Source organism: Podarcis liolepis (assembly GCF_965112155.1).
Source record: "Podarcis liolepis genome assembly, chromosome: 9".
NCBI lineage: Eukaryota > Metazoa > Chordata > Lepidosauria > Squamata > Lacertidae > Podarcis > Podarcis liolepis.
In genome coordinates, this window is record NC_139564.1 from 66527107 (window position 1) to 66551365 (window position 24259).

The 24259-nt window shown below is 44.0% G+C and overlaps 1 protein-coding gene across 2 annotated transcripts in view; it reads right to left on the minus strand.

Moving 5' to 3' along the window:
* Positions 1–7622: 7622 nt before the first annotated feature.
* STIM2 (stromal interaction molecule 2) overlaps positions 7623–24259 on the minus strand; it is a 73707-nt gene continuing 57070 nt past the window's right edge. For both annotated transcript variants that reach the window (XM_083459891.1, XM_083459892.1), the window contains 9 exons: positions 22233–22344; positions 21686–21801; positions 18272–18449; positions 17194–17371; positions 14975–15142; positions 13724–13824; positions 12809–13047; positions 9991–10225; positions 7623–9052 (listed from right to left, as the gene is read on the minus strand). In XM_083459891.1, coding sequence (XP_083316017.1) covers positions 8575–9052; positions 9991–10225; positions 12809–13047; positions 13724–13824; positions 14975–15142; positions 17194–17371; positions 18272–18449; positions 21686–21801; positions 22233–22344 — 1805 coding nt within the window. In that variant the 3' untranslated portion in view covers positions 7623–8574. The remainder of the gene's footprint in view (positions 9053–9990; positions 10226–12808; positions 13048–13723; positions 13825–14974; positions 15143–17193; positions 17372–18271; positions 18450–21685; positions 21802–22232; positions 22345–24259) is intronic.

Genomic DNA, 24259 nt, shown 5'->3' on the forward strand with positions numbered 1-24259 from the left:
AGTGCTTTCCTCTCCCTGCATTTCAAAAGCAGGTGTCAAGGTCAAGCAGACATTTGAACCTGAAGCACAGCAGCCTATTTCGTTATAATACCCCAAGTTTCAAGGGATACATCTTGTTGCAAGCAAATTGAAGGCTGAACAGGCAAGTTCAATCATAGCTGATCAATTAAATAGTTCACAATTTGATTCATTTAATAATTCACATTGTGTCATGGTAGCACCAACCCTGCTAAATATATATACATATATATTGTTATTTGCTTCCGTAGCTGTTGAAGTGCAAAAAAAGAAAGAAAAGAAAATTAAGATCATGCATACCCATGAAGACAAGACAAGCAGCTCTCTTCTCACAAAGCCCATATTTTGTTCTATCATCTGCAGGAGCTAACCGAGTCAGGCAATTCCTACAAGAATGAGAATTACCTCTTTTTAGTCCCTATCTTGCTTTCCCAACCTCTTGCTAATAAATTTGACACAGTTGCGGGAGGGAAATGTAAGCCAGGAACAGTCATATTAGCGATTGGCTGGGGAAATATTTGGAATTTTGCAAGGCCTGGACTCTAATAGACAGTGCGACTCTGCCACCCAGAGGACAAATGCATGAGGTAGCCGAAACTTTTCCTAACCAGACACTTCCTTTTCCACAGCTCAAATAAAATGATGGTCTCTCTTGATAAAATGACAGCCTTGAATGTCAGGCAATTATAGCAGATCATATTATGCCTGTATTAATATTTCAGTCGCACTGCATAATTATTGAAAGAGTGTCTTCTATGTCAAGCAACTCCGATTTAGAATTGTCAGGACTTTTTAAATACAGTTGAAATTCCCAGCATAGAAATGATGTTGCTCCCCATTTATTGAAATGAGAATTGTGAGTCTGCAGCATTCTTTGTAGGTTTTCAGAAGCAGAGCATGAGGGTGATGCCAATTATGCTCAGTACAGTGGTGCCCCACAAGACGAATGCCTCGCAAGACGGAAAACCCGCTAGACGAAAGGGTTTTCCGTTTTTGAGCTGCTTCGCAAGACGATTTTCCCTATGGGCTTGCTTTGCAAGACGAAAACGTCTTGCAAGTGCTCCGATTTTTTTTCGCTCCCCCCCTTTTTCTACGCCGCTAAGCCGCTAATAACCTTTTAGCCGCTAATCCGCTAAGCCTTTAATAGCTGCTAAGCCTTTAATAGCCACTAAACCGCTAATAGCGCTAATCCGCTAAGCCGCTAATAGGGTTGCTTCGCAAGACGAAAAAACCGCTAGACAAAGAGACTCGTGGAACGGATTAATTTCGTATTGCGAGGCACCACTTTATATAGTGATTTGAGAGCTAGTGCTTCTGAACATGGAAGTTCAGTTTAGTTCCTACAGCTACTGTATTTTTCACTCTATAGGACGCACCCGACCATAAGACGTACCTAGTTTTAGAGGGGGAGAACAAGAAAAAAAATTCTCTCCTTCTCTGCGCAGTGCCCCTTCAGCGAAGTGGCAGGAGAAACTGAGCCCCTTCCATTTCTCCTCCTGCTTCGCTGAAGGGGCGCTGTGCAGAAAGGGAAAGCTATGCAGCGCCTCTCCAGCGAAGCGAAGCCTGGAGAGCAAGAGGGACCACTGCGCACTGACCCCTCTCACTCTCCTGGATTCAGCAAAAGCAATGCGAAGCCTCCAGAGCGCAACAGGAGTTCCCGCTGCGCTCCGGAGGCTTCGGGCGACTATCCCTAAAGCCATGGAGCCTGCATTCGCTCCATAAGACGCACACACATTTCCCCTTACTTTTTAGGAGGGGGAAGTGCGTCTTATAGAGCGAAAAATACGGTAATTGCCTCTGACCCACCTCTGCTCCCATTCATTTATCTGTTTTAATCCTTCTTTAAATCTGTCTGAACTAAAAGCAAGCACCACGTGATACTAAACCTCACAACGTTCCTGAAGAGCAGATATTCTCCAGCTGATGGGGTGCTGACCATTAAACCCTTTGGCACCACTGAGCCTCTTGAGCTTGCCAATCAGAAGGTCAGCTGTTTGAATCCCCGCCCCGCGATGGAGTGAGCTCCCCTTGCTCTGTCCCAGCTCCTGCCAACCTAGCACAGCGGTCAGCAACCTTTTTCCGTCGTGGGCTAGTCCACCGTCCCTCAGACCATGTGGTGGGTCGGACTATATTTTGAAGGAAAAAATGAACAAATTCCTATGCCCCACAAATAACCCAGAGATGCATTTTAAATAAAAGGACACATTCTACTCATGTAAAAACACGCTGATTCCCGGACCATCTGCAGGCTGGCTTGAGAAGGTGATTGGGCCTTAGGTTGACTACTCCTAACCTAGCAGTTTGAAAGCAATGCAGTGCAGGTAGATAAATAGGTACTGCTGTGGTGGAAAGGTAAACAGCATTTCCATGCGCTCTAGTTACCGTCACGGTGCTCTGTTGTGCCAGTAGCAGGTTAGTCATGCTGGCCACATTGCCCAGAAAGCTTTCTGTGGACAAACGCCAGCTCCCTCGGCCTGAAAGCAAGATGAGTGCCACAACCCGTGTCACCTTTGACTGGACTTAACCGTCCAGGGGTCCTTTACCTTACCTTTACCTTCTGCCTGAAGGAGCATCTCCACCCCCATCTTTCAGCCCGAACACTGAGGTCCAGCTCTGAGGGCCTTCTGACCATTCCCTCATTGCAAGAAGTGAGGTTACAGGGAACCAGGCATAGGGCCTTCTCGGAGGTGGCACCCACCCTGTGGAATGCCCTCCCATCAGATGTCAAGGAAATAAACAATTATCTGGCTTTTAGCAGACATCTGAAGGCAGTCCTGTTTAGGGAAGCTTTTCAATTTTTATGTTTGCTGCGTTCTTATTATGTTGGAAACCACCCAGAGTGGCTGGGGCAACCAAGTCAGATGCGTGGAGTATAAATAATAAAATTATTAATATTATTGAAATATTTGAATTGTGTACAGTGGTTGTAGGCTCCCAATAGACCTCCTCCCTTGCAAAGCTACTTTGGCCTCTGAACCTTTGCAAATTTGCAAACACCCCCTAACTAAATGGAAAAGAGTTGTGCTGTAGCTCAGAATAGGTCCCTGCTCTCAACACAGCGCCAAATTTTGCAGGGGGCAATTTGCAGGTGTTTTTTGCACCGTTTTCAGGTGAATCGGAGGTCGTCAGAATTTTGGCAAAAACCGTGACCTGCAGGTCAGGGTGCCCAGACCTGTTTTTGGCGAAAACCATGACGAGTGGGTAAGGATGCCAAGGGCTCGTTTTTTGGCCTACCTGAAAATGTGGCGTTTGCATCGCCAAACGTTGCAGGTGGCAATTTGCAGGTGTTTGGCACTGTTTTCGAGTGAATCAGACAATGTCACAGTTTTGGCGAAAACCGTGAACAAGGTCAGGGCGCCGAGACCACATTTCCTGGCCTACCTAGAAACGTGGCGTTTCCATTGCCAAATGTTGCAGGAGGCAATTTGCAGGTGTTTGGCGCGCTTTCGAGTGAATCAGACGATGTCAGAATTTTGGCAAGAACCATGCCCTGCTGGTCATGGCGCTGAGGGCTCAATTTTGGCCTACCTGGAAACACGGTGTTTGCACGATCAAACGTTGCAAGAGGCCATTTGAAGGTTTTCGGCACCATTTTCAAGTGAATCGGACGTCAGAATTTTGGTAAAAACCATGCCCTGCGGGTCAGGGTGCTGAGGGCTCAATTTTTGCCTACCTGGAAACGCGGTGTTTGCACCGTCCAACGTTGCAAGGGGCAATGGGGCGGGGGTTGGCTGCTTCATCTACAAATTCAGCAGCAGATGTTAAGCTAAAACTGGGCTCTCTGCATTGCAGCAGCACATTTAGATCTCCACCCCCAGCTCCCGAACAACCGACTAGATCCCCCCTCCTCAGTCTGTCACCATCTGCCACTAAAGTAGATCACCTGAGGCCTTCTTATAGCCTCAAGCCTTTTTAGAACTTTACGTAAAATGATGCATCCTTGGAAGTCACATTTTATTTTCACATAGCTTAATAAAGGTAAAAAAAGGTAAAGGACCCCTGGACGCTTAAGTCTAGTCAAAGGTGACTATGGCGTTGTGGCATTCATCTTGCTTTCAGGCCGAGGGAGCCGGCGTTTGTCCGCAGACAGTTTGCCGGGTCATGTGGCCAACAGGACTAAACTGCTTCTGGTGCAACGGAACACTGTGATGGAAAGCAGAGTGCAAGGAAACGCTGTTTACCTTCCCGCCACAGAGGTACCTATTTATCTACTTGCACTGGTGTGATTTCAAACTGCTAGGTTGGCAGGAGCTGGGACAGAGCAATGGGAGCTCACCCCGTCACGGGGATTTGAACCACCGACCTTCCGATCAGCAAGCCCAAAAGGCTCAGTGGTTTAGACCACAGCACTACCCAACTACAGCTTGCAGACACATACATGCATGCACCCAGCCCTGTCACCAGCTTCCTTCTGTTTCCTTCCTCCCTTCTTCCTACTGCGACAGCATGAAGATTTCTACAAGTCGAAATGTTGGTGGTGGGTAAGATTGCAGGACTGGGAGAATAAAAAGTTGCAACTGCATCGACTCTTGATTCCACAATAGATTTAAAGGTAAGGGGAGGAATCTCCAGGTTGCAACACATGTCATACACATGCAACACATGGCAGGGACAAGGCAACTAAAAGGACTGGGGGAAGATTCAATTTGAGAGGCCTCTGATCTTCCAGATCTTCCCACCTCCCTGAAAAGTTCTGTATAATGGCATTATAGCAGGAAAATGAATACAAATACCAAGCAAAGGGAAGCCCTTCATGAAAGGTTACCTACCAGCAAGATCGTTGAGCTGGAACGGATTCTCCTATGCAGTTATGCAAATGAATGTCGGCCAACACTTGGACCCCCCCCCCCCAATCTCCGATGACTATTGAGACTGTGTCCCATTGCCACTGTGAAGAAATATGTGGATATTTCTTACAAATGTCTTTTGTACTTGCTAAGTAGAGAGGAATTGGGAAGGGTTTGCTTCCACAAAATTCTCAATCTACACTCTTCAAGATTAAGAGACTGTTATTTGACCGATATCAAAATGGTGATGGCTTTGTACAACCAGCCACTATTTCATTGTGAAAGCTGCCTTTGTTACTGAACTGTAACTTCAAACAAAAAGATAAAAGCTTGCTGAACATAAAGATTGGCTGCGTTTATCTGAAAGCTTGCCTTCTGAATCTCCCCTCAGTTTTAGATTCTAAGATCTTCAACTGGTGGCCCAGCTGTACCCCTATCTGGGCAGGGATAGCCTAACTACTGTTGTCTAGGCTCTGGTAACCTCAAGGTTAGATTACTGCTATGTGTTATACCTAGGGCTGCCTCTGAAGACGGTTTGGAAACTTCAGCTGGTGCAGAATTCAGTGGCCAGGTTGCTCACCAGAGCAAGACGGTTTGAGCATATTGCACCCATCTTGGTCCGATTGCACTGGCTACCAATTAGTTTCCAGGCCCAATTCAAAGTGGTGGTTTTTCCCTATAAAGCCTTAAATTGCCCAGGACCGCAATACCTCAAGGACAACCTCCTTCCATATGAACCGACCCGGACCCTGAGATCATCTTTGGAGGCCCTCCTTCGTGTGCCCCCTCCTTGAGAGGTTCGAAGGGTGGTAACACGAGAACGGGGCCTTCTCTGCAGTGGCTCCCCGTCTATGGAATGCTCTCCCCAGGGAAGTTTGCCTGGTGCCTTCATTATGCACCTTTAGGCACCAGCCAAAAGCGTTCCTTTTTAACCAGGCCTTTGGTTGATCCAATTTACATCCTATGCCCTTTTAAAATGTTTTTTTTTGGGGGGGCTACTGGGTTGTTTTTATTTTTATTAGGTATTTTGTGATTTTATATCTTGAGACCCGTGGTTTAAAGCAGTATATAAAATAATAATAAATAAATAAATAAATAATAATAATAATAATAATAATAATAATAATATGACATCGCACAGCAATATTGTTAGTTTTAAGTTAACACACAAAATTACATCTGGCCCTTAAAAATTACATTAAGCTAGCAGCATAAGATCATACAAATCTGACATGTGCATGTAAAGGTAAAGGTACCCCTGCCCGTACGGGCCAGTCGTGTCCGACTCTGGGGTTGCACGCCCATCTCGCTTAAGAGGCCGGGGGCCAGCGCTGTCCGGAGACACTTCTGGGTCACGTGGCCAGCGTGACGAAGCTGCTATGGCGAGCCTGCACCAGCGCAGCACACGGAAACACCGTTTACCTTCCCGCTATAAAGCGGTACCTATTTATCTACTTGCACTTAAGAGTGCTTTCGAACTGCTAGGTGGGCAGGAGCTGGGACCGAACGACGGGAACTCACCCCGCCGCGGGGATTCAAACCGCCGACCATGCGATCGGCAAGTCCTAGGCGCTGAGGTTTTACCCACAGCACCACCCGCGTCCCTGACACATGCATAGAGAGGTGAATTACACGTGTATGTTCATCACTTGCCTGCAAAATCACCCATCACATCTGAAAGGGTTATTGTAATTATAACACCACATACAGAACTTTCAAATAACTTGCAAACACAATGCTTTTTTAATAATAGTCCATTCACACATCCAAGCTGCCAAGTCATTTACCCACAGTTGCTGATCATCAGCTATTACACATACATGCAGGTGTGGGTGGCGCTGTGGTCTAAACCACTGAGCCTCTTGGGCTTCCCAGTCAGCGGTTTAAATCCCCGTGATGGAGTGAGCTCCCATTGCTCTGTCCCAGCTCCTGCCCACCTAGCAGCTCGAAAGCACGCCAGGGCAAGTAGATAAATAGGTACTGCTGCAGTGGGAAGGTAAATGGCGTTTCCGTGCGCTCTGGTTTCTGTCACAATGTCCCGTTGCACCAGAAGCGGTTTAGTCCTGCTGGCCACATGACCCAGAAAGCTGTCTGTGGACAAACGCCGGCTCCCTCGGCCTAAAAGTGGGATGAGCACCACAACCCCATAGTCGCCTTTGACTGGACTTAACCGTCCAGGGGTCCTTTACCTTTACACATACATGTACATGTGTGATCCCAACCTTGTTAAAGCAAATACATAGGATTTTATACTAGAACCAAGAGGTGTAACAGGGTAGGAAGACCTACTGAACCTGGGCGGCTGATTCCTACTTAATAGCAAACAACGATTTGGTGCTATGTGAATGACCTCAATGTTCATGCGTTCCCTCCAAATTAGGATTGTGAACCGGCTTCAAACTAACTTGGTCTCGAAAAGCGGAAGGTGCAAGTAGCAATGTTCTGGTGTAGCATTTGGTTTATGCTAAAAGAAGAACAAATTAAATGAATCAACGGCAAACAAGAAGAGGGGAAGAGAAAGTGTACAAAGCACAAGGCTTATTTGTGTAGCAGTTTGGCATGACATCCAGCCGAATCGGGGGGGACTTGCTGCAAAAGTAAACATGCTCGACTGACAATTTGCTTCAAAACTGACTGTGCCCAATAATAGGGTTAAGTGTTATTAATACTTATGCTCACTCTAATAAAATATATAAAATGAAATACAGGCATCCACAATATAACGGCAAGTACCAGTCGTGGCAGGCCATTACCTCTGACAAGCAAGAATTTGGGGAGGGGGGTTGGACTGGAATGGCTAAAATCAGAACAAGTCAATTCACAATAATATTTTCAATTTATTATCTTTGCCACAGTACAAATATTCACAAATCAAACATCCGTCGTCTGTCAAAGTATGTAAACAAGTGCCCACATTTGTCCCTATCCCAGTTTTAAGGTTGTGAATGTCTTAAAAAGTCCTTCAAAATCAAGTTTTGAATTTTGTCATTTGAGAATGGAATCAGGAGCCTCTTCTTTTTATAATAAGTCTTTTTTTTTAACCATTCAGCCTGTGCAATGCAGTAAAATCACAGTGAAAGCCCTGGATAAACATGATTTTTTACAACAGGACCCAACCCATTAGGTTAATAAATGCATTTAAAGAAGCATTATGTTGGCGAAACGAGGTTCCAGTTCCAGAAATCAATTGTTAGAAATGCTAGCTTCTACATTAAAAACAATTTTAAAAAATAACCATGAACAAACCCATCTCTTCCATCATTTTACAAGTCTAAACAGTTTCACTTGCAAAGATACTTTCCAGTCAGGAAAACAGTAGTGCAATTTAAGTAGTTTTACTTCATTAAAAGTTACTGATGTCCAGTAATGCAAATGCCATAGCTTCTGTGGAAAGATAAGAAGATGCTTCAGTAAACAAGAAAAAACTTTGGCAAGCCCAGACAGGCTTACTAGTCCGTTAAAGCTTGTGTTAAAGTGTTGTGGTTTTTTTTTAAAAAAATGGCGTTTTTATATAAACTAAAAAAAAAAGCAGAAATAAATAGACAAATGACTGTAAACTGTCTTGAAATTAAAATTTTTCATTGACAGCTGGCACAACTTTACCATAAAGTCATTTAAAACAGAAGAGGAATTGACCTAAGAGGTTTTCCTGCTGCGCCATCCAAGCCCAGAAAACAAAGAAAACTACATTCTTAATTTAAAAAAGAAAAAGAAAAAAGAAAACAACAAGTCTAACGATGCCACAATTGCGCATTTTCCTCCGGCAGCCTCACTTTGACTTCTTCTTAAAGAGGCTTTTTATTTTGGAGGCCTTTTTGTTTCGCTCTCCGTTCTGGCAGAGGTCCTGTGGGGTGCTACTTATCCGAGGGACAGCCGAGGTTTCGTGACCCGTTTTGCTTTCGCTGCTGGTGGAGGAACAAGAGGTGTGGCGAGGCTTGGGGACGGGAGCACTGCTGGAGAGCTGGTTCATGCTGCACGACTTCTCCAGAATGCCATTGTACACCTTGTTTGCGGGACTGAAGATCATACTTTTAGTTTCCGTCATGCCAACACAGTCAGGGGAACCCCTGGAAATATCGGCCGTCAGGGAAGAAGAGTCTCCAGTAGACGACTCTTCCAATGAGAGTTCCTCTCGTGATATTTTCTGAGGTGACAAAGGTTGATATATTTCAAGGCTCGAAGGAGGAGATTGTTTCCTTCCAGAAGAATTTAAGGAGTCACATTCAGAAACTGTATCTTGTACTTCCCTGCAGCAAAGAGGAGACAATTGTAAGGTGTCAGACTGTTCCATTTAAGAATCTATCTATCTATCTATCTATCTATCTATCTATCTATCTATCTATCTATCCCTCTGTCAATAATCAAATTACCTACTTCATTAAATCTTCCAAATCCTGAGTTTACACACAAACACACACACAACTTTTACTTGTCAGCAGTGGAAACAAAAACTGCAAATGGCAAAGCTCATCATGAAACAGGTTATTTCCCGTGTCGGACGTTCAGGGTCCAAAGAGCGTCCACAAACTGGAACACTCACTTCTGGGTTTGCAGCGTTTGGGAGTCAAAACATTCGGCTCGCAAGGCGTTCGGCTCCTAAGGTATGTGGAAACAATCAATCTACTCCTTCTGCACTAAAATGATTTTTTTAAAACAGCCAACTCAATTCTTGTTTATCTGACCCTCCCCAGGATTCATAAAATTCTAAAATTGTTTAACTGTTCACCCCCCCCCCACCATATTTCTTCAAAACAAGGCATCAAGCAGTTCACTGCACAGAGACTCTGCTAACCAAAGATGGCCCTGGCACCACAAGAAACAGTCTCCTCCACTGGCTTCATTGTCAGCCATGACTTCATCACCTCAAGGTCAGATCTCTGTTAGCAGCTTTTATGTTGGGAATGCCCTTGTAGACGGTGCCAAGTGTAGCCGCCTGCCTGCTGTAACAGACGAGTCTCTAAGGGCACATTAAATCTGCATTTCAAGCCCTGAATACCTTGCATCTTGCATACCACAGAGGGCACAGGGGAGTTAACAGTCTTATCGCAATCTTCCAGATCTAAACGGAAAAGATCCTTTGCAAATCCTTCTGGTGTGTCCAAGTCTGGACAGCGAGGGCACATAAGAGACTTCATGGAACTAGCTCTAACCGAAACCGTCACACTAGCGTCCCCAGTGCCCATACCATTGCTTGTCAGCAGTGAAGTAAATTGCCTCTTCCTCCTCTTCTGTACGGTAAGCAGCGGGGCAGCTGGACACGGAAAGGATGTCTGGATCTGCAGAGTGCAAAGTAGCTTGGGCATGTGGAGGATGCGGTGTCTGTGCTGTGTGTTGCGACTGCGGAGACGACGGCATGACGCTTCGCCGGGAGCGACACATGCTACTGCTCCTTGCTAAGGTGCTCGTTTTCACCACGGACCCTGAGAACGACAAAACAATGTTATTCAAAAATCAACCAGCTGCTCTAAGTTATCAACCGAGCCATTACTCTGTTGCAGGCAGGCAGAATTTGCAAATGGTCCTATCTGCACGAGCCCACAAATGATTTTGAGTAGAAGCAGCAGCAACCATAGACTTCATTTTAATCTTGAATAATATATCCTTCCTTCCTTCCTATTAATCCATACTTAAAATACATCAGCAAAAGAGACAGGCAAGGGCAAGGCAGGTGTAAAAATGACCTCCACTTGACGGAATTTCACAGAAGGCTCGGTTATCATTTTGAAGTCTTACTGGAGAAGGTCACAAGGGAAGTCACAAACTTATGATGTTGGCAGCAACACCTGACTCAAATATTTAACAGGAATCTGTAACATCTCACTAAATGATTATGATCAGTGGGATGGATGGAGAGGAATTCTATGATCATCATCTATTATTTTTAAAGGTTTATTTATTAAAAGCTTTAGCAAGAGTGTCCACCATGAAAAACTCTATCTATGAAATGAGCCTTAGGTTACCTATGATATCTGAAACAGTATCAAAGGAGCCGTGGAAAACAGTTAAAATGTGAACCAAAAAACAACTTCAAAATTGAATGACTGTCCAGTTGAAGAGTGTTGCTGATTAGATCATGGGACTTCAGGATATTGTTCAGGCCCAGATCAACCTGATCACAGTTGTGGTATGCTCTGTGAGTGCAGCTTTCTCCCAACAGAAGCTCAGAGTGTTTGAGGACTGGGACATTTGCAGGTAAACCAAAATGCTTGTTTACAAAGCTATTGTACTACCAACTTTCCTGTACGCTTGTGAAACATGGACCACTTATAAACACAATCTCCAACTCCTCGAAAGATTCCATCAACGGTGTCTCCGAAAATTTTTACATATAACTTGGGAAGACAGGCGAACTAATGCCAGTGTACTAGAAGAAGCAAAGATCACCAGTGTCGAAGCAATGGTTCTTCAACATCAACTTTGTCGAACTGGTCATGTTGTGTGGATGCCCAATTATCATTTTCCAAAGCAACTACTGTACTCTATTCCCAACCTAATAATGCTAAATGTAATGTCCGTGGATAGCAAGAGAGATTTAAAAACGCTCTCAAGGCAAATCTAAAAAAATGTAGTATAAACACTGACAACTGGGAATCACTGGCCTGTGAGTGCTCTAATTGGAGAACAGCCTTTATCAAAGGTGTCATGGACTTTGAAGACACTCGAACTCAGGACAAAAGGGAGGAATGAGCTAAGAGGAAGGCACGTTTGGCAAACCCTCACAGTGATCAACTCCTGCCTGGAAAACCTATGTCCACACTATGGAAGGACATGTGGATCCAGAATTGGCCTCCACAGCCATTTATGGACAGATTGTTAAGACCACGTTTATGGAAGACCATTTTACTCGGGTACAAGTGACTGCCAAAGAAGAAGATGATGTCGCTCTCTGCAAATATCAGCAATTACATCAGATGTAAACCAAACCAAAATAATTTTCAACTGCTGCAGATCAGAAGCAGAGTGGGTTGGTTTTTTTTTAAAAGGCTTTATCAGTAAAATCACACAGCCCTCAGAATCTCAAAAGGTTAGGGCGGCAGTAGAGGGAAACAATTGTTTTGCCAGCCATAGAAATGAAAAGTTGGGTGGGGGGAATGTGATACAGGTTTTGAAGAAAAGATGTCTACAATCAGCTGTGAAAATGAAGTTTAAAAGGAACAGCATTAAAAATGCCCTCCTCTGCACAGCAGAACCCTAGTAAGACTCTTAATCTCTGAGACACTCTCCCCTTTCAGGCTTCCCAGAAACAAGAGCGCCCAACAAGCAGCTTTCTGTTGCAACTTCCAAATGAGAAGCCTTTCTTTTATTTCCTACAAAAGCAGGAAGGAGAGAGCTCCATCCACAAAGCCAGCATTTCGAGGCTGCCTGCGAGAGAGAAAGCAGCTCTTTAAGCACCACACTGTGCACAAAGAAGCACAGTGCTAAAATTTGAAACCCTGAGCGTGTGGCTGTTCTTTTCTCTTTTGGGGGAAACTAGCGGCTGGGAGGGGAAAGCTTCTGGCACTTTCCAGGAAGCAAGCCTCCAGAGTCCCATTTCCCCTCTGCCTTTTAAATGGGAAGAGCTGGACTCGACTAAAAGAGAGCACACCTTCTCTGCTTCCTTCCTGGAAGAACATGTTTTGTTTTGTTTTCAAAAGGTTCCCTCCCAGCTTATTTTTCATTCCCATAAATATAATTGACTCTCAGTTTCAAATAATACTGTCCATTATGTGGGATGTAACTGAATGTAAGTAAACCTTATCATTACTTTCTAAAAGAAGACTGTTGCGTCATTATTGTTTTTAAGAGGGAACTAAAGGGGATTTACCAGGAAGAATCCAATCTGGACAAGCCAGACTGGACTGCTCAACTCAAATGGTTCTAACGAATCCATTAACTAGCTTCCTGCTATGTACAAAGGAATGTGCTCTCCTACTAGCTCACTAGTAGGTTGTGGTTGTGGTTATTTGCCAAACTCCTGTGTATCGCCAGGCATTCAATGTCTTCTTAGATATACTACCACATACCATGAAACTGAGAAACGATAGGAGGAGTGTCTTCGTCAAGGTCATCTACACCCCCGGCAATTGGATACGGTGGGATGGAAACTCGCGGCATTACCACCCAACTATGATCAGAGTAAAGTGATGAAGTCAGACTCGGTAATCCTGAGTTATGTGCTATCTGGAAGCCACAGATCTTCTCAATCTGCTGCCATCGGTAGAGTCGCTCTCTCAAACAAGTGGTTAATTCAGAAAGTGCTTTCCTAGGAAACAACAGAAGTTTGTGTTTGTTGGGGGTGGGGGTTTCCTCTCCAAATTATGCATTTGGGGATATTTATGATCAGCCATATTCATGTATACAGTACTATCGTTCTTCGGGAGCTACAAACAAACAGTTACGTTATAGAATCTGATATTTTCAATTTAAAATGCAGCCCACATTAAAAGGTAAAAAAAAGGTAAAGGACCCCTGGACAGTTGAATACAGTCAAAGGCAACTATGGGGTTGTGGCGCTCATTTTGCTTTCAGGCCGAGGGAGCCAGCGTTTGTCCATAGACAGCTTTGAAGGTCATGTGGCCAGCAGGACTAAACCGCTTCTGGCACGGCAGGACACAGTGGCAGAAACCAGAGCAGCGCATGTAAACGCCGTTTACCTTCCTGCCACAGCGGTACCTATTTATCTACTTGCACTGGTGTGCTTTTGAACTGCTAGGTTGGCAGGAGCAGGGACAGACCAAGGGAGCTCACCCGGTCACGGGGATTCGAACTGCCGACCTTCTGATCACCAAGCCCAAGAGGCTCAGTGGTTTAGACCACAGCGCCACCAGCATCCCAATTAAAAAAAATAAAAATCTTAACATTAAAATATTGAGCACTACAGTATCAACCAATTTATGCATTGAGCACAAGGGGCATCACCCACTAGGCAGTTCTCTTACTTTGCTTCCAGAATCTTGTGGTCCACTTCATCGAGAGAAGAGCTGTGTGCAACATGTAATGTCCCAAAGACTGTACTTCTCTTTTTCTTAATCTTTTCTGCCTATTATTAAAGGACAAATATGAAGCCAAGTTTACATATACAATGCAATGGGTAAAGAGGAATATATACCTTTTTTTATCTAGTTAATATGATTGGGAAACGTTATGAGGTTAAACTATAGTGAGTCAAACTATAGTTTGGCAAATCTAAAAAAAATGTAGTATAAACACCGGCAACTGGGAAACACTGGCCTGAAAGCGCTCCAGCTGGAGAACAGCCTTTACCAAAGGTTTGAAGATGTTCAAACTCAGAACAAAAGGAAGAAACGTGCTAAGAGGAAGGCACACTTGGCAAACCCTCACCATGATGAACTCCTGCCTGGAAACCTATGTCCGCACTGTGGAAGGACGCATGGATCCAGAATTGACCTCCACAGTCACTTATGGACTCACTGTTAAAACCGTGTTTATGGAAGAAAATCTTACTTGGCTACAAGTGATCACCAAAGGAGGAGGAGGAGGAGGAGGAGGAGGAGGGGAAGAAAAAGAAGAAGAAAACTACAGTGACCTGGGAATAGCATATCCAAAGAGACATGCTGTCCTATCACAATCTCTAAAATAGAACAAAAACTCCCAAAGGTTTCCCATCTTTACATAAGCGAGAACAGCTAGGGGCATAGTCAAAGGTATTCTCAACAGGTAACTCCACAACTATGCAACACCCCCAAACAAGAGGCATGCTAAAAGTGTCTTTTTAAGGTGAGATTAGCATTCATTTATTTCTTTTATTAAAATGCTTTATGAACTGCCTTTAAATACAATTTGCAGATATTGCGTTAATCTGAGTAACTTATGTTTGCTGCCTCAAAGGGTATCTATCCTGGACTTTAAGCCAAAGAACAAAGTTATAAAATGTAAAACATTTAAAGCTGGGCTGAACTCAGAAAACTGTGGGCAGGCTAGAATAGAGTAGCAGCAGCCTGGGACACAGCTCTTAGGAGGGTGGCGATACAATAGCAGGAAAAAAATGAGACAAAAATGAGACAAGAATTGTAACTGTCCTTTTTGCTCAAAACTTAAACTTGCAGGAGGCAAGGGTACACAGACATACATCTAGTTGCAATCCCACATCCCGAATTGTATTAGTTCAGTGATGAAATCAACAGAGTACACACTGCTTTTGATTGCGAGGACTCAAAAATGAACAATACCTCATCCTTGGCAATTGCCAATTGCATTTCTGCATTTTGTCTCTTAATGTTGTAGTACTGCACTTCCACTTCGTGCGTGAGCTGAAGCCATTTCTGCAGCGCATCAGGAACAGACCAATTGCTTCTCAGTTCAAACTCCTTCTCGGCCTTTTTTAAGGCCATGCGGACCTAAGAGCCAGAAGAAATATGCAAAGATATTGAGACACCTAAGCCTGAAGTGTAAAAATATTTTTAAAACAGCTTTTGCCCCTTAACACTTTGCATCAACGATGAGTCACTGAGTATTACTATATAATATGGTTGATTAATTGATTAATCAACTAAAATAGATTTTTTAAGATGTTCCAGATAGAAGACTTCAGAATTTCTCAGGATTTAGTTAATTTAAAAACACCAGTACATGCAGAAATTATAGGTGGTGGACCCCATATTTAAAGAGGCATTTGTTTACTCATGCAAAAGAGGAAAAAGCCTTATTTAAGGTGTTGGCTACTGTAGTGTTTGCATCATCTTAGTACCAAAGGCACACTTTCTTCTTTTCAGGATTATTGCTTTTATTTATACAAATTTATATTGCTTTAATTGCAGGATGAATAAATTAAAACTCATATGATTAATTTCTCTGGGTAAGACCCCCTTGAACATAAGCCCTATCATACCAAAGAAAAATGGCAACTTAAACTGATGGAATATGCACAACTTGCAGACCTAACACAAAGAATAAGAGAACGTTTAAAGAGGACTGGTTAACTGAATATATGGAGGAAAATTGTGTTTATTTGAAAACGTGGGCAGCATTAAGATAAATTCAACAGCGTAAATATGTTTTGATAGATCCAATAGTGGAATATCAGATGGTTCAGTTTATATAAAATATCCAGGGATTTAAAATGAACCATGGAAAGAGAAGATAAGTCACTGATATTTTAAGGTTGTTTAAATGAATATTCTAAAATGTAAAACAGGAAATTCAATAAAATTATGAACATAAGCCCTATCAGTGTTCTTGAACAAATGCGGTGTTTCAGTTTTCTTTCCCTATTATTTCTTTAGACTACATGTGGATGATCCGCAGCCTGCATACAGCCCTTGGGCACCCACGGGTGTAGCCCCCAAGCCTCCAGGAGACACGCCCACTTTCCACACTGCTCAGTCATCAGCTGCACCGTGGGGAAAAGATTCGTGTTCCTGCAATGCTGAAGAGCAATGAGGTGACAATTTCAGCTGCATCAGGATTGCTAGGAAGTGCAGGTTAAGCCTTGGGTGATGCTAATGCAACTGGGGAGGGGGAGATTAAAGTCTGTGAGTGTGTGCCAGTTAGTTTGAAAGAGAGAGAAAAACAGAGCGAGAGTGGGGGAGCTGCGTGTGGAGCCAAGCTGTTACTCCAAAGGTAAAGGGGCCCCTGACCATTAGGTCCAGTCGTGGCAGACTCTGGGGTTGCGGCGCTCATCTCGCTTTATTGGCCAAGGGAACTGGCGTACAGCTTCCGGGTCATGTGGCCAGCATGACTAAGCCGCTTCTGGCGAACCAGAGCAGCGCACAGAAACGCCATTTACCTTCCCACCTGAGCAGTACCTATTTATCTACTTGCACTTTGACATGCTTTTGAACTGCTAGGCTGGCAGGAGCAGGGACCAAGCAACAGGAGCTCACCCTGTCGCGGGGAATTGAACTGCCAGCCTTCTGATTGGCAAGTCCTAGGCTTTGTGGTTTAACCTACAGGGCCACCCGTGTCCCTGTTACTCCAAAGTGTATAGAGGGCTACCAGAGGAACTTATAAGTGTATAGATGCAGAGCTGCAAACTCAGCTCTCCTTGGAATATGATATGAGGAGGGATATTCCTAATGGTGTGGAAGAAAAAAGAGGGAAAGAGGGGGAGGAGGACATGGTGAGTGGAGTGGGGTTGGGTGGCAATGCTTCTAATTCTACTTAGCGTATGTGTGGGGTTTTGTGTCAGCATCACTTGATGAAGCTAGGCACCTACAGTGTGCAGCTCAAAGACCCCAGTTCTGACTCTTTCCTTCTACTGATTGTTACACCCATTTCTCTCCCAGTTTCAGCTTTGTATGTCTAAAGTCCCTTTCTGGAATTGATCTCAGTTTGCTTCTCTGATTTATGATTTCATCGTGTCCCTTGCTCCGGTGCTACAGTGTCATTAAGTGGCTGGAAAAGGTACGACTCTGCGTGGGCTGAGATAGTAGATTTTATTTGCAAATACCTGCACCAGCTCCTCTTCTGCATATTTAAGCCTGCTGAGTTCACATTCAGCTCCTTCCCTCAACTCTCTCAGCCGACACGCTTCCCGTTTTGCGTCGCTGATTTCATCCATCATCTTGCGCTCCAGGTTTTGCTTTTCCACAGCAACAGTCCGATTTTCCTCCTGTGCTTTTTCAAGCCTTCAAAGTAGACATTTTTTTCCACAAGTTAATAGTGTTTGTTCAGTTCCGTTCATGCCTCAATTGATTGGACAAATAATTTAAGCTACTCTGTGGTATCGCCAAGCGACATGTCACAAAACCTCTCAATATGTGACAAAAGAACACCAGAGGGTTACCTGTCTCTCTCAACAAACTTAAGTTATGTTTACTGTCAAGTTACGATGCTAAGGCTCAGGATCACAATACCTCAAGGACCGCCTCTTTCCATATGAACCTTCCCAGACCCTGAGATCGTCTTCTGAGGCCCTCCTTCATGTGCCTCCTCCTCGAGAGGTCTGGAGGGTGGCAACACAAGAACAGGGCCTTCTCTGCAGTGGCTCCCCGTCCGTGGAATGCTCTCTATGGGGAAGTTTGTCTGGTGCCTTCATTATACACCTTTAGGCGCCAGGCAAAAACGTTCCTTTTTATCCAGGCCTTTGGTTGATCCGATTTACATCCTATGCCCTTTTTAAAATGTGGCCCTTTTCAGAGGCGGGGTATTATTGGGTTGTTGTTTTTATTCTGATTATATATGTTGTGATCTTTTCTGCGAACCGCCCTGAGACCTCCGGGTATACGGCAGTATATAAACTCAATAAATAATAATAATAATAATAATAATAATAATAATAATAATAATAATAATAATGCGAATATATTCAAATTTGTGAAGAACATCAGAACTCATACATTAACAGGAATGCTGGTGTAGCTTAGTGGCTAAATGTAACTTGAGTAGTCTCCTCTTCATACATCACCTAAACCATGAATTCACTATGTGGAACAGGCAAAGTCCTGCAATATTTTCACACTAAATGTCCTTTCAAGGCTGTCATAAGGACTTTGAACACCCTAAAGTATTGTCTATTTTTCACGTACCTCTCTTGCAAATCGCACAGACTTTGTTCTGCCGTTTGAAGGCTTTCTAAATCTTTCATCATTTTTGTCATATGCTCTTTCGAAGTCTTGTTCTGGGTATATGCAAACCAGCAGCCCCCGACGCCGATCACTATAGAAATGGTGAGGATGAAATCTTTCATCCAGTTGTGAGGCGGTCCTAAAAAAAATGCAGTTGTACATGAGTTAAAGAGATAGATCATCTAACAAGACTGGGCTGATTTGGATACAATGCTAAACCAGGGTTTAGTGCTACACAAGCTGCAACAAGCCATGAGGCCATACGCTCCCCTCCAGCATAGCTCTGTGAGTTCAGAAACTTCCACTTCCATTTTAGGTCGACCAGTTTGTCGAAGTTAAAAAAAATAATTACAAACTGCAGTTAATCTTAAGTATGGTTAGTGCTCAGCATAATTTTTTCCCCTCTCTCTCCTGGCAACCTGTCTGCACGTGTGTCTTAAAGAAGAGTCACTGTAATCCTGAAAGGGTCAAACCAAGTTAAATTAAGCTGGCTTGTTTTCACTAATCATGCCTAAGATTAACTGCAGCAGAAGTAGAAAACACGTGGCGCCGAGAAAAAGGTTGATGTGCAGTGTTTATTGGTGCAGCCAGTAGATTTTTCTGACAAAATATTCCAGAAAGGAGTACCAAAATCTTCGCTTGGGCTGCCACTGCTGCCTGCTAGCCTTTGCCTGCCCTGGGACTTACTTAAAAAAAACAAAAAAGTTCAAGGGGGGAGGAGCAATGAAGCTATCATCATATGCTTTGGGAGTGGCTGCCACCGCCTTCTTAAAAGGAGCAGGTGCCTCCTTCATCCCATGCTAGCTGGAGATATGGGGGAAGTGGCTGGGGATGTTCCTGCAAACTCAGGCTGCCACTGCCTGCCAGCCAGCCACAAGTACCTCTTTCACTCCATGCTGGGGTTTTTTTTGTTGGATTTTTTGTTTTTTTTAAAAAAAGGTTGGGGGGAGCAGTGGTATCCTCACACACTCAGGCTGCTGTTGTCTGCCATCGATGTGGAACTGGTGGCAGGTGCTTCCTCTGCCCGAGGGAAGGCCTTTTTCTGAAGGAGGGGCTATGTGCGAGAGAGGAAGAGATGTACCGTATTTTTCGCTCTATAAGATGCACTTTTTCCCTTTCAAAAATTAAGGAGAAATGTGTGTGCATCTTATGGAGCGAATGCAGGCTCCTTGACTTCAGCGACAGCAATGCGAAGCCTCCGAAGCACAGAGGGAGCGCTCCCCCCGCGCTCTGGGGGCTTCGCGTTGCTTTCAATGAAGTCGCCTGAAGCCCCCGGAGTGCAAAGCGAACACCCACTGCGCTCCGGGGGCTTCAGGCAGCTATCCGCAAGCCTTCAGAGTGCAGCACGAGTTCCCACTGCACTCCGAAGGCTTGCGGATAGCCGCCTGAAGCCTGGAGAGCGAGAGGGGTCGGTGCACACCGATCACTCTTGCTCTCCAGGCCTCGCTTCGCTGGAGAGGCGCTGCACATTTTCCCTCTCTGCGCAGCGCCCCTTCAGCGAAGCGAGAGGAGAAATGGAAGGGGCTCCGTTTCTCCTACCGCTTTGCTGAAGGGGCGCTGAGCAGAGAGGGGGAGAATTTTTTTCCCCTGTTCTCCCCCTACTATCGTCCGGTGCGTCCTATGGTCCGGCGCGTCCTATAGAGCGAAAAATACAGTATTTTGTGGCATTTGGTGGGAGGGAGAAATCTATATGTTGTCTGTGCGAATGACAGAGAAAAGAAGGTATACATGTGAGGTCTCCTAGGGAGAGAGGTACATCTGGACAGAGAGGAAGAGATCTATGTGTGGCCTGTGTGTGAGAGAGAAGGGGGAGCTATGTGTGCATTTGTGGCGTGTGAGACAAAGAGAAGGTGTTAGATCTGTGAAATGCATGTTTGTGAGTCGCATAGGGAGATACATCTGTGCTCTGAATACATGCATGTGCTCGGTGTAAAAAAAAAAGAGGTAAAGGTAAAGGACCCCTAGACGGTTAAGTCCAGGCAAAGGTCACTATGGGGTTGCGGCGCTCATCTTGCTTTCAGGCTGAGGGTCATGTGGCCAGCAGGACTAAACTGCTTCTGGTGCAACGAAACACCGTGATGGAAACCAGAGCACATGGAAACGCCACTTAGCTTCCCGCTGCAGTGGTACCTATTTATCTACTTGCACAGGTGTGCTTTCGAACTACTAGGTTGGCAGGAGCTGGGACAGAGCAATGGGAGATCACTCTGTTGCGGGGATTCAAACCGCTGACCTTCTGATTAGCAAGCCCAAGAGGCTCAGTTTTTTAGACCACAGCACCACCCGCTCCCCATGTGCTCTGTGTGCGCATAAGAGGTATGCGGCTGCCCATCTTGGGTCTCCCCTCCCCCCCCCCCAGTGGGGAATGTTGCCTGTTGTTATTAGATAACATCTCTCCCTCTTTCTCTCATTTTCTCGGGGTTTGGGTTAGGTGTGGCATGGTGGGTGTATAAAAGCAACATTGTGTGATTGCCACAAACAGGACCAGCAGAGCACTGCACTAACTTCCCATGGCAAGCATGAGGTGGAAGAAACGTCAAAAAGCAATTATTCCAATGTCCTTGGCACCAATCACGATTTTTAATTCTTTCTAATAAATGTCATCCATAAAATGTCAAATTTCAATTAAAAAGTTGATAATAAAATACAAAATAAAAATGTGTACCACAAATTCAGTAGAGAAGGGGGAGGGGCATAGAAAGAAGGGCTGGGTGGGATCTAGACATTTTTCAATTTATCAAGGTATGAGTACCATTGTGGTGGTGGTGTTATTTTTATTAGGTATTTTGTGGTTTTATATCTTGATTTTATTCTGTGAACCGCCCTGAAACCCCTGGGTATACGGTTGTATATAAATTCAATAAATAATAATATTTTTTTAACACTGCCCCCCCCAAAAAAGGCTAATTCAGAATTTGACTTCCCACTTGCCATTTCCTTTCACTTAAAAACAAGCAAGTGAAATGATGGTTTGCATCTACAGTTTGTCTGAAACAAGGCAGCTTCAAACCATGCAATGAAACGGGTTTGCTATAATCAGATGACTCATAGTTTAGGATTTAGATGTAATGCTAAATTGTGGTTCATCTAAAGCAGAAGTGAAAGCTTCCTAACTCCTTAGGACTGCACCAGAGGATAAAATAGCACACAAATCCAAGACTTACCTAGGCTTATTCCTGTCCTGATCAACCACGGTTTATTTTTATACTCAAAACACACCCGCCAAAGGATACCCACAATAGTATCCTTGGACATATCCCTCAGAAGAATTAGCTAGCCTAAATATTAACATAAATCACAGTTCAACAATTCTTTCTGCTAGCAGTTTAAAGGTGTGTGTCTGGGGAGGAGGCAGAGAGAGGAAATAATACTAACGTGTGAGAGGTCCAAATAAGACAACATCCAAGGCCTTCAGTTGTAGTTTCTGCCGGTGGCTCCGATCAATTATTTTCAACTGAGAGATCATAAATGCGGCTTCATTAACTGCTATCCTGTACACAATAAAGCAGGGATTTTATGTTCCTTGTCCTGAAAGCAACTGTTAGAGACACAACTAAAAATGCAGATTCTATTGTGTGCGGTAACTCAAAGTCACTGAGAAATAGATACTATGTTATGTGGCTTATCAAATTTCATGTGCAACACTAAACCAGAGATGGAAGATTTTAATGTACCAAACTAACATCAAGTCTGGCATTAACAGAATGTCTTTGTTTAAACTGATATAGCATGAAACTATACGGAACTGAATGACTTTGTCACTTTAAGTGCAATAATGTACCATCAAAAAAGCAGATTTCTTAGGCTAACAATGTTTTAGATGTAAGAAATGTTTAATCTTAATGTTTAATATATTTCACTAAGCATGCTCTGCACAGAGAGCCCAACACTGCAGGAGGACCCAAAAAGGTACAAAATTCACCTCGGCAATGTTGTTCCTTTGACGTTGTTTTCTCTGAAAGTCTTCTCATACTGAGGAAGTTCAACAAATTCTACCAGCCACTGAAGAGTCTCCTCCTGCGTCCAGTTGTGAACTACAACACAAACACAAATACTATTTTACACTGGCTAGATTATCAAGAATTAAAGCAACCATACAAATAAAAAAGCAATGGCAAGTTATTGGCAGGTTCGCCGTCTTCACCATGTGCTCATCCAAGTCAAGATTACAGAAAGATTATCAAGAAGTAATTCTTAAAAATATTTCATTATTAAAAATTCCATGGCATGATTGAAAAAGGTCTTGTGACCAGTGAAGTGTACACAGAGTTCTTGATCCTGTTATTCTTCAACTCATACTGTGGAACGAAGCGGATGCAACCAGGTTGTGTACCCACATAAGGGAAGATCTCTACTTGAGTTTGGTAGAACATCATGTGGGCCCATGATATTTTGGTGACACAGAGAGCATGCTAGTTGGGCAATGAGAAAATTAAAGAAAGCAACATACAAATCCTAAAATACTACGGATAATTAAAACTTTAAAATACAGTACCATATAGACTGGTATCAATCTCAATTTCAACCATGCTACTCCTTAAATACAACAACAACAACAACAACAACAACAACAACAACAACAACAACAACAACAACAACAACAACAACAAAAATTTATACCCCAGTCACTCTGGGTGGCTGCCAACAGAATATTAAAAACAGGATAAAACATCAAACATAAAAAAAAAAAATCCTAAACAGAGCTGCCTTCAGGTATCTTCTAAAAGTCAGATAGTTGTTTGTTTCCTTGACATCTGGTGAGAGGGCGTTCCACAGGGTTGGGTGCCACTACCAAGAAGGCCCTTCTGCCTGGTTCCCTGTAACCTCGCTTCTCGCAGTGATGGAACCGCCAGAAGGCCCTTGGAGCTGGACCTCAGTGTATCCAAAATGAACAAAGAGGAGCAACCAGCAGGCTCAGAAGAACTTCACAGTCTCAGAAGACGACACTTTGGAGTCCATTCACCTTCCCAGCCAAACCGAACACTGAGCATGCTCAGTGGGTAAGGCGAGAGAGAAAAGGGGAATGGTACGAATTGGCTCCACAGACAAAGCCTGCACAGAAGCATTCCACACTGCAACGTTTTGCAGCCACTAGTCACCTACATAACAAAACAATTAAAATGCCCAGTGTTCACCCAGCTAAAGGGTTTATCTTTATCTTCCCATGCAACGCTTATTAATGTGAAAGCTAGTGGCTTGGCTAGGATAAGGCTCTCTACGTTCAAGACCTTGCAGACAAGAAAGCACAATCGCTTAAATATAGAAGGAACCATAACCTTGGCCTCAGCTGACAGCTTTAGGAATTGCATGATGCCATCACAACAAGCTAGTAACATTCTCACTGGAATACTAAGAGTGCTTTTAGCATGCCAAAATGCTTGCTCCCACCCAGCGCAATCTATTCTTTTCTTTCTTTCAAAAAGAAGGGCATTCTTGTTTCATGATTCACGAACCGCCAGATGATAACCGTCCGCATGGCGGAGGAAACCAAAGTCAGCCTTTAAAATACCAAGGCTCAGAGCCATAGCTAGGTGATCTTGCACCCCTGGCAGAACCGTCCAGATTGCGCCCCCTAGCCATGGACAAATTAACTCTTCTTTCCACCTCTCCTCCACACACACCCTTACACCCATTCAATTCACCCTCTATTTAAAACCATTTCTTATGAGGCAATAATCAATATTTATGTTTATAGACATGTTTTTAGCCGACTTTGCAGGAGAGTGCCCATTGGCTGCACCCCTGGCAGGGGCCCACCTCCCCACCCCCTAGCTACGGCCCTGCCTAGGCTAATAAACGAGATCAGTTTACACTGTCTGGCAAAGACAAAGGATGAGAGGCACAGCTGAATTTCCTGCAGGGGAGAATTCCAAAACTGGGCTGCGGCCACAGAAAAGACTCTTACATGTCCTGTCCAACTAAGCATCAATGCAGAGAAGGAGCATTCCT